The sequence below is a fragment of the Lactuca virosa genome, chromosome 3 (assembly GCF_052849685.1).
Source record: "Lactuca virosa cultivar CGN04683 chromosome 3, Lactuca_virosa_CGN04683_v6, whole genome shotgun sequence".
Classification (NCBI taxonomy): domain Eukaryota; kingdom Viridiplantae; phylum Streptophyta; class Magnoliopsida; order Asterales; family Asteraceae; genus Lactuca; species Lactuca virosa.
In genome coordinates, this window is record NC_136428.1 from 260405628 (window position 1) to 260416820 (window position 11193).

Consider the following 11193-nt stretch of genomic DNA (forward strand, 5'->3'; position numbering starts at 1 on the left):
TGACAATATATAAGTTTAAAAGAGTTTAATAAAGAATTTAACATATAAAATATTTTTAACCATTTGAATGGCTATAGGTGACTTGATGTCAGTTTATAAAAAGGTTTTTGAAACTGTTTGATAACACAGTTTTGAAGAATAAGAAATCTACTTGATTGGTAGTTATCAATCACATGTGATTGATATAATAACAATAATGTTTTCTACTTGTATTCTCCCCCATAAAAGCATTTAAAATCATTTAAAATATAAGTTAAGGGGGGTATGAACTCACCTGTAGTGAGTTATACGAATGTAAGTTCGATATAGGATGCTAAGTGTCAAGTGAAGCCTCGAGCACAAACGGATCCTATTAAGCATATAATGACAAATATATGTATATAATTAGTGTATATAGAACTAATTATGCAAGGAAACCACCTTAGGGACTAGGAAACACTTATATTGCAGTGTTACAATCACATACGATTGCTTCAAAGGGGTTTAAGGCCGAACAAGAGTGTGTACGGCCAAGGTGTGTACGACCTATGTGTGTATGACCACATGAGTGTATGGTCATGGAGTGTACGTCCGTACACTCATGGAAGAAGTATGCAAAAAGGGTGTTTTGTGGCCTTATCTAGCATCCACTAAGTGTTCATGATCCTAAGTTGGGACATGAGGTGAGTTTAAGGCCATATCATGCACTTAACAAGGGTTTACGGCCATATGAGGTGTGTACGGCCGTACACCCTTGAAGTTCTTGCATTAGATGATGATTGAAGGCTAGGAATCAAGTGTTTCACAAGCCTAACTAGAAGATATAAGAGAAAATCACCCTTTTGAAGGCTCCTAAAGAGTTCACGGCCCAAGAACAAGTAAGTGTTCTTGGTGTTCTTGGTGAAAGTGTTGAATACTTGAAGATCTACCTAAAAAGACGAATTTCATGGATGAAATCAAAGGGTGATACTAGATCATGAAGGATAATCAACTAAGAAATGGAAGGAATTCTTACATTTTTGAAGATCAAGGTGAAATGCTTGATGATACTTGAGAGAGAATTGACTTTTCTTGACTTGGAAGTGTGAGAAATGAATAGAAATGAAGGCATAACTCATATATGGGCATGAGGTCACGGCCACCATGGGTGTACGGCCGTACACCCATGTGTACGGCTGTACACTCCTCATGAAGGAGTGTTTGGCCCGAATGCAATACTATGAACTTTAGTAACTAATTCCTATACCCTATCCTTGAATGTACAAGACTTAGAACACTCAAACAGACTCTAAACAATGCTAACAGATGGCAGAAACGAGTCTGACTTTGATTGAGTTGAATGACTGTACAATATAGTAAGTTCGGGTTGTCACATCATCCCCCGTTAGAGAGAATTTCATCCTGAAATTAGAGTTTAAGCAGTTAAGTAATTACAAATAACTAAGTAAAAAGATGAGGATATTTCAGTTTCATTTGATCTTCGCACTCCCAAGTGAATTCAGGTCCTCGTTTAGCATTCCAGCAACCCTTCACTATTGGGATACAGCTTTGCTTCGTTTGCTTGACCTCTCGGTCCATGATCTCTACTGGTTCTTCCATGATGTTGAGGCTCTCGTTGATCTCGATCTCATCGAGTGGGATTACAAGAGTCTCGTCGCACATACACTTTTTCAAGTTCGAGACGTGGAAAGTAGAATGTACGTTACTAAGTTCGCGAGGTAGTTGGAGTTTGTAAGCTACAGGGCCGATTCTAGCGAGAACCTCGAACGGCCCTACGTATCTTGGATTTAACTTTCCACGCTTTCCGAAGCGTATCAAGCCCTTCTAGGGTGAGACTTTCAATAGAACGCGGTCTCCAACCTGGAATTCCAAAGGTTTCCTTCTCTTGTCTGCGTAGCTTTTCTGTCAGTCTCTAGAGGCTTTCAATCGTTCACGAATCTGAACGATCTTCTCTGTTGTTTCCCGAATGATTTCCGGACCTGTGAGAGTGCTGTGAGGAATTCGTCCTTTAGCTAACTGAGTGTCGCCCACCTCAGCCCAACGCAGAGGGGATCTGCACTTACGGCCATAGAGGGCTTCAAATGGAGCAGCCTTTATGCTCGTGTGATAACTATTGTTGTAGGAAAACTCGACAAGGGGTAAATGAGTATCCCATGCCTTCCCAAAGTCTATCACGCAGGCTTGCAACATATCTTCCAAGGTTTGAATAGTTCTCTCACTTTGTCATTCGGTTTGCGGATGGTAGGCTGTACTCATGTCCAGCCTAGTTGCTAGGGAACTTTGTAGCGAGTGCCAAAACCGTGAAGTGAATCTACGATCTCTATCAGAGATAATGGATATGGGAACACCATGCAGTCGTACGATCTCCCTAATGTATGTTCTAGTTAGTTTCTCCATCTTGTCAGTCTCTTTGATAGGTAGAAAGTGTGTGGACTTTGTTAACCTGTCTACGATCACCCATATGGTATCGAGACCACCCGATGCCTTGGGCAACTTCGTTATGAAGTCCATTGTGATCCTCTCCCACTTCCATTCAGGTATCTCCGGTTGCTGAAGTAAACCTAAGGGTTTATGGTATTCGACCTTAACCTTGGCGCAAGTAAGGCACTTGCTTACGAAGGTAGTAATCTTTTCTTTCATGTTAAGCCACCATAATAGATTTTTAAGATCCAGATACATCTTATCTGAACCTGGGTGGATGGAATATCAAGTGTTGTGTGCCTCGGTCATGACCAAGTCTCTGAAACCACCGTGCTTCAGTGTCCATATCCGATCCATGAGATATAAGGCTCTGCCACCCTTGACTTCCAATTTTTTATCCATCCCTCTCAGGGATTCACCCGCCACATTTTCCGGTTTGAAGGCTTCTAGCTGAGCCTCCTTAATTTGTGTGGACAAGTGTGAATGGATAGTCATAGTCAGTGATTTGGCTCTACGACCAAAGTATTCTTTCCGACTTAGGGCGTCAGCTACTACGTTGGCCTTGTCGGGATGATAACGAATTTCGTATTCGTAGTCACTGAGTAGCTCGACCCACCATCGTTGTCTCATGTTGAGCTCCTTCTGGTCGGATATATGTTGAAGGCTCTTGTGGTCTATAAAGATAGTGTTTTTTGTACCATACAGATAGTGTCTCCAGATCTTCAGAGCAAACACCACTGCTCGTAACTAAAGATCATGTGTGGTGTAGTTGACTTCGTGTGTCTTTAGCTGTCTTGAGGCATAGGCGATGACCTTACCTCGTTGCATCAGAACACAGCCAAGCTCTTGGTTGGATGCATCGCAATATACCACGAAGTCTTCTATCCCTTATGGAAGGGATAGTATCGCTGCGGTGCATAAGGCTCGTTTTAGCGTTTGAAACGCCTTTTCTTGTTTCACTTCCCAGTCAAAGGCCACGCCCTTCTAGGTCAATGTTGTAAGCAGTTTCGCAATCCGAGAGAAGTTCTGAATGAACCTGCGATAGTAGCCAGCGAGGCCTAGAAATTGAAGAATTTCTGTAGGCGTCTTCGGTGCTGACCAGTTCTCAATGGCCTTTATTTTGGAAGGATCAACGTGAATTCCCTCTTCGAATCCAAAATTCGCATTTATAGAACTTTGCATAAAGCTTCTCTGATCGCAGTGTTTCTAAGACCTAACGTAGATGTTGACTATGCTCCTCCTTACTACGAGAGTAGATAAGTATGTCATCGATGAATACAATGACGAACTGATCCAAGTAAGGACGAAACACCCTATTCATTAAGTCGATGAATATTGGGCACATTGGTCAATCCGAATGGCATCACCACAAACTCGTAGTGTCCATAACGAGTTCGGAAGGCTGTCTTCGAAACGTACTCCTCTAACACTCGTAACTGGTGATACCCGGATCTCAGATCTATATTCGAAAAGTAATTCGCCCCTTGAAGTTGGTCGAACAAATGTTCTATGCGAGGCAAAGGGTAACGATTCTTGACGGTCAGCTTGTTCAGTTCTCAGTAGTCGATGCACATACGGAACGATCCGTCTTTCTTTTTGACGAACAAGACCGGTGCTCCCCAGGGTGAGAAGCTTGGTGTAATAAAGCCCTTGCTGAGCAATTCGTTAAGTTGACCAGATAGTTCCTGCATTTCAGCTGGTGCTAGACGATAGGGAGATTTGGCTACTGGGTAGCCCCTGGAACTAAGTCGATTCTGAACTCGACGTGACGTTGTGGAGGTAATCCTGGTAGTTCTTCTGGAAAGATGTCGGGGAAATCGCGTACCACTGGGATGTTCTTTATGTCCTTCGTCTCTTGGCTCACATCGACAACATGGGCAAGGAATGCGCGACATTCCTTTCGTAAGTACTTCTGGGCTTGTATGCTCGAGATGATGCGAATGTTCGTGTCGGGATTGTCGCCGTATATCACTAGGGTTTCGCTAGACGGTAGATTAAGACGAACGGCTTTCTCATAACACATGATGTCGGCACGATGAGAACTCAACCAATCCATGCCGATAATGACGTCGAAACTCTTAATTGAGACCGGCATGAGGTCGATTGGAAATGAATGGCTATCTAGAGTTAGTGTAGATCCTATGTATATGCAGCTAGTGCTCTCAGTCTTTCTGTTAGCCATTTCTACAGTGAATGGTTCTTTAAGTGCACGTGATTTTTGTTTAAGCAAATGAGCAAATTTCTGGTTCACGGAACTCCTCTCTGCTCCACTATCAAACAGTATACATGCATAATAGTTATCGAGGAGAAACGTACCAGTGACCACTGTAGGGTCGACAACTGCTTCCTCGTGGCCTATAGCTAAAACTCTTCCCACTCCGCCGGCATTCCCTGCCTTCGGGCAGTTTCTCTTGTAGTGGCCCACCTCGTCACATCTGTAGAAAGCCTGGCCCACACCAACGCCGGGGACTTGGGTGATTGGCCTTGCCGGAGCCTTGCAGAAACGGGCAGTGTGCCCCTTCCTGTTGCAGTTAGAGCACTGCATTTCCCGGCAGGGTCCATTAATGTGGAAGCTGCATTTGTTGCACTTAGGCAAGCTTCCAGCATACTGCTTCACCGGCGCAGTAGCAGTAGGCGTTATTGCAGCATGAACAACTACAACCTACTGCTTTTTGGCAGCTTTCTGTGTCTCGTTCTTCTTCTTGTTATCCCATAACTTCCGCTTGTTGTCAGCGGATTTGGAGGGTTCTGAGATGGCTAGGGTTATTGTTGTTGTCGGGGTACGGACTCCATGATCAATGAGCCACTATGCCAATCGCTTGGCACTGTCGAAGGTAGTGGGGTTTGAAGCTAATACATTCCCCTGAAATGGAGGCACCAGCCCCCAGATATACCTCTCTATCTTCTTTCCCTCAGTAGGGACCATTCTCGGACATAGTGCCACAAGATCGCTGAATCTGGAAGTATAGGCCACTATGTCGGAGCCCTTCATGGTTAGGATCCAGAGTTCCTGTTCAACTTTTTGAACTTCGCCCCTCGAGAAGTATTCCTCGATCATGAGCTCCTTCAGAGCTTCCCAGCCCATAGCATTTGCCACTATTAGAGTTAGTGACTTGCCTTGGCTATTCCACCATGTCAGGGCTCGGTCCGCAAAGGTGCAGGTAGTAAATTTAACTTTGCTCCCTTTTGGACAGGAGCAGAACTAGAAGATCGACTCCGTTTTCTCGAACCATTGCGAGAGGGCAATGATTCCGCCAGTCCCATTGAAGGTTTTGGGTTTGCAGTTGGTGAAGTCCTTATACGAGCACTCTCTAGAGCGCATAATAGCATCACCTGGAGTGGAATGCACATTAGTTCCACTCCCGCTAGTACCGATAGTGTTGAATTGTGCTAGGGCTGCCGTAACAGCGACATTCACAGCAGCTTGAATTGCTGAAGGATTGTATTGTGGAGGAGGTGGTGGAGTTTGATTCGGAGTTATTGGAGTAGCGCGCCTGTTCGATCTACGATGAGACATCTTGTAGCTATAAGATCACAAAGATGAAGATATTGGTAAGTATTCAATAGAGAGAATGATGAGAGTGAAACATGGACTAAATCTCGATAGCCCAACAAAACAGATGAAAGTATGATTTAGCGGGGTCAATCGGGTAAATTTTTTGGGTTTCGGGTAATTCGGGTCGGGTAATTCGGGTAATTCATATTAAAAGATTTACCCGTTACCCTACCCAAACTAAATTCGGGTAATTTGGGTAGTGGGTCGGGTAAGGGTAATTCGGGTATTACCCGATTTTTTTTAAATGGGACCTCAAAATAAATTTAATGAAATATGTATGTCGTGCTCAAATTTTGAACATTGAGATTTTTTACTCAATAATATTTGAGATATCAAGTATTAGTTTAACGATTTAATCAAATCTAATAAGATGTTAAAAAAACAAATACTTAAAAGAAATAATAACAACCAAAGTCAATCATTTAAATTATTTGATATCAATGTATATGCATATATTTTGCATTTACCAAAAAAACTCACGTCTTAAATCTAGAAAACATAGAAATCCACTACATATTATGAAAATAATAACATTCAAGTTCCAAAAGACATTCATAAATATACTCGTCTTCTTGCACCTACTCGTTCTTCTTGCACATTCACTACTTCATCTTGCTCAATTCTATATAAAAAAAGTCAAATAACGTTAGTATTAAAAGGAAAATATATTAAATTTACAATAATTAAAATAATGAACGATAAACAATTACCTTTGTCAATTTGTTGATTTTCTTCCCAATCTTTTTCATAATCGATTGTGTCACTTATGCTACCCCGAATCGAGTCTTGTGTACAAATTAAACTTTCAACAATCTTAGGAGTCAAAGAACTCCTAAACGGATCCAACACCCTCCCACTAGTGCTAAAAACGGATTCCGAAGTCACGGTTGAGACGGGAATGGCAAACACATCTCTTGCCATCAATGATAGAACCGGGAATCTTGGACTATTCACTTTCCACCAATCTAGAATACTAAACATTTCTGAGTCGTCTTCAACACTTTCTTGCAAATACTTTTCTAACTCCCCAATTGATTTAACTATGTCCGTCTTCATCTTTTCTCTTAGTTTATTTCTTAATGGGGGGTTAGGTGCCATAAAATCCGGGTTTTGACGTTTCCCTAGTATCGATGATGAAGTGGTAGACTCGGCAGTACTTGAAGTAGAACTTGGAGAATGAATTCTAATATAATCATTATATAATTCATACATAGAATCCATGATATATTTCTTTTTGGCCTCCACCCCCTTTTCTCCATAACGTTCCTCAAGTAGTATAACCAAATACTTTACTTTGTTCCTCGGATCAAGAATCAAAGCAAAGTAGAGCAATAAATTCATTTTTTCTATGTCGCCAAAATACTTATCAAACTTTATTTTCATGGCCAATGCAATATCACAAAGACTAGAATCGGAAATAGCATCATCCAAGAGCGTACGAATGGAATATATATCTTCAATGCATGTGTTTGATGTCACATAAAGTGTCCCGGAAATCCTCAAAGTAACATCATGAAAAGGTTTTAAAAAATGACATACATTCCTAACCCTTTCCCAATCGCTTGATGAAGGTATTGACAAACCCGCCTTTTCAATTTCATACCAAAAATCAAATTCCTCAAGATCATATCTCTCAAAAGTTTTTTCGTAAGCTTGGGCAGTTTCCAACATATGGTAAGTGGAGTTCCATCTTGTTGGCACATCTCTTTTCAAGTGTTTTGTTATACCGGGATTAGCAACCTTAGCAAACTCGATAAACTTATGAATTCTAGAAGGCGATTGCCTAATCCATTTAATCGCCCATCGAACTATCTCCACCGCCTTATCAACTTTTTTTATGCCATCTTGCACCACTAAATTTAAAATGTGGGCAATACATCGAATGTGCATCCATTTCCCATTTAGAAGACACTTGTTAGAGTTTTGAAAACTTTTTTTTCAAGAAGTCAATTGCCACATCATTCGCACTTGCATTGTCAACAGAAATTGTGAAAATGTTTTCTATTTCCCACTCCGTTAATCATTTCTCAACCATTTTCCCAATATCAACCCCATGGTGACTCTCTTGAGAAGAAAAACACAACACTTTTTCTTTTAATTTCCATTCGTTATCAATAAAGTGGGCGGTGAGACACATATAACATGATTGTTGTTTAGAAGTCCACGTATCAGTGGTCAAACATATTCTACCAACATTTTTTTTAATAAAGTCACGAATTTTTTCTTTTTCCTCTACAAACAATTGGTAGACATCCGTTGTGCTTGTACTTCTACATGGAACTTTAAACAATGGTTGATTAACACTATTGTAATACCTAAAGCCCGCACCTTCTACAAAGCTAAAAGGAAGTTCATCAACTACCAACATGTGGGCTAGAGCTTTCCGACTCTCATTTTGATCAAATTTCCAAGCTGACAATTTGTTTTCATCACCATATTGGAAAGTTACTTGTTTTTGCCCACCATGAAGTTTAGCCAAGTAAACTTTACATTTATTTAAATGATAACCTAGATTTTTGGTCCCATAACCACCCGATTCACACTTATAATTCCCACCACCACAATGCTTACATTTGCATCTTTGAACACCCTTTTCATCCTTATACCTTTCAAATTCATTCCAAACTTTCAATCTTGGGTTGAATTCGTTAGTTTTTTTCTCTTTTTCTTGTGGAACTTGATCATTGGTTGGGTTGTCAACTTCAATCGTCTCGTCTTCCACTTCGATATAGTCATCCGTTTTTGACATCTAAAACAAGAAAAAAAACAGAAAAACTGTTAAAAAAACATAAAAAACAGAAAAAAAAATTATAAACAGGAAAAAAAAAGATAAACTGCTGATGTAAAACATATTTCATCAATAATAGGCTAGCAAAATATTTCAATGAAAACGATGAATAACATATTTCTATGCAAAAAACTCAAAAAAAAAAAATATGTGCTTTACACAGTTATAACATTGTATTGTTGTTTGACCTTTAGTATTTTTAATTTACATTTATAAAATCGTGTGTGAAATGAGAATGTATAATATTTCATGAAAAGGACTCCTTAACAATCACTTTTGGCGATTTCAAGGACCACAAATGTTGGGCAGGTAACGTTTAATATATCGATTCCTGATTATAAAATTGAAATTTTAAGCGTGAGGAACGTGTGCAAACAGTGTCCACTAACATTGTCTTTTTCTATTCATTAAAAAAAGAGTTACAAATTACAATGACAAAATTTTGCTTTCCATTTTAGCCTTTTATAATTATCAAATATTTATATACTAAAGCAAACGATAAATTTCATTTTAGCCTTTATATTTTTGCAAAAAGAATATAAATTTCATTTTAGCCTTTGAATTTTTCTACAACTAAATAAAAGAAGAGATGAACCCCAACAAAGTTATAACTTTTCTTTTGGGTGAATCTTTTCTAGTTTATGATATATATTATACTAAACATTTGAACAAATTGTAAACTGTAAAATAAAAGCAAATTGTACACATTTGAACAAATTGGGAAACTAATAGTATTATTTCTTTTGGGTGAATCTTTTCTAGTTTATGAATTCCTTGTCCAGTTATGTATTTGACCTCTTTTAATTGTTTTCCAATGCAACTGGAAATATAATTTCATTTGCTTATTCTTATATTATAAACATAATGTTTTATGAATTACTTCTCATCACCCAACGCAAAGTTCAAAAAAAATTCAGCAATAATTGTGGATCAAGCTCTCAATTCTATAGTAAAACCCACCAATTTATCTACAAAAGAATATCATCAGATTTGGAAAACAAATATAACCGAATGAAAGCTAAAACAAATAATACTATTAGTTTCCCAAACACACACAGACATAGGGCCTGTCGCCATGCCAAGCATAATCAAGATTCAAGATGAATCCCAAAAAATTGTAAACTGTAAAATAAAAGCAATATTTTTGCTTTTTCTTTAAATCGACAAGAGCCTCATTCAAAGTTGCACTAGTTTTCTAATTTTCTACGTCAAAAAGAGAATCAATTGGTTGTAATTACTTATATTTGAGTTTGAAGTTCAAATCCGTGATTTTTTTCCTGGAGTGGTGACGAGCTGAAGTGACGATGCGACGAGCCGACGAACACCTGATGACCGGCGAGGCGGCGGCGAGCCGACGACCACCTGATGACCGGCGAGGAGGTGGCGGCGAACAGCTGAAGTTCATCGACGGTGGCGAACGAAGAGGCAGACAAGGGTTTTTTTTGTATGTAGAGAAAATAGAACGAGGTAAATTGGGTTGTGATTTGGGAATTGAGACGGATAAAAGGGATATTGCCATATTGGGCCATTATTTGTTATATATATTTCGGGTAATTCGGGTATACCCGAAACCCAATACACTTACCCTTTACCCGACCTGAAAAAAAATCGGGTTACCCAAATACCCGAAAAAATTAACCTGATACCCGAATTACCCGATACCCGAAAAAACCGGGCGGGTAATTCGGGTAACGGGTATTTTCGATAGGGCTAATATGATTGAATTAGAGATCTAGCAATAGAAAGATGAAAGCATTTGGATAATAATTTCCCATGAGATTAGGTATTTGTCAATAATTTTGTGATTTCTTTCTAGAATCATACCGACGGTTGATTCGTGCGCGATACACTGTGGATCGAAAACGTTTTGCGGTTCCAACAATTTTTTTGAATTGAAAATTTGCTCAAATTGGATCATTGGCATTAAAGATGGAACAAGTTCGGGAAAAATGACCTAAGAGTAGGTCTTACATCAAACCAGAATAGGAAATTTAAACAAAACTGAGACCTAACAGACTGAAAGTCCAAGGTTTTTAAGATAAACAGGAAATTACAGGGAAAAGTGCTACTTAGAGCATAGATAAGAAGGCTATTCCATAGATAAAAAGGAAATATGAGCAGAGCATCTCCTACTGGCGACGGGAACCCCTCGGGCGAACCCTTAAATCAGCCATCTGACGCTCCATATCAAGAAGGCGTCACTCATACACTCACTGGCGTACACGATGTTCTATGACTTCAGCTCGAGTCACAACTAGTTCTTGCAGTAGAGACTTATTGTCTCTCGCAGATCTCTTGCGAGCATCTTCCAGACGACGAATGCGGACAGTATTGACTCCCGCATTGGCATCAACCTGCATGACTCGGTTGATAGCTGTCCTACCCTGCTCTTCATTACGAGCAACCCTGTGGACCAGAATAGGCAAGATTTTGTCCGCTGAGCCTCCCT

General features: G+C 39.7%; 1 protein-coding gene across 1 annotated transcript; it reads right to left on the minus strand.

The window, feature by feature from the left end:
- Nucleotides 1-6770: 6770 nt before the first annotated feature.
- LOC145164568 (zinc finger BED domain-containing protein RICESLEEPER 2-like) lies at nt 6771-7846 on the minus strand. Its single transcript, XM_079083279.1, has 2 exons — nt 6851-7846; nt 6771-6788 (listed from the first exon to the last, which is right to left on the minus strand). The coding sequence occupies exons 1-2, from the start codon at nt 7844-7846 to the stop codon at nt 6771-6773; spliced, it is 1014 nt and encodes a 337-aa protein (XP_078939405.1).
- Nucleotides 7847-11193: the final 3347 nt, after the last annotated feature.

Coding starts and splice junctions, on each gene's coding strand:
- LOC145164568 (XM_079083279.1), bottom strand. CDS start 7,846: ATGCACATTCGATGTATTGCCCACATTTTAAATTTAGTGGTGCAAGAT.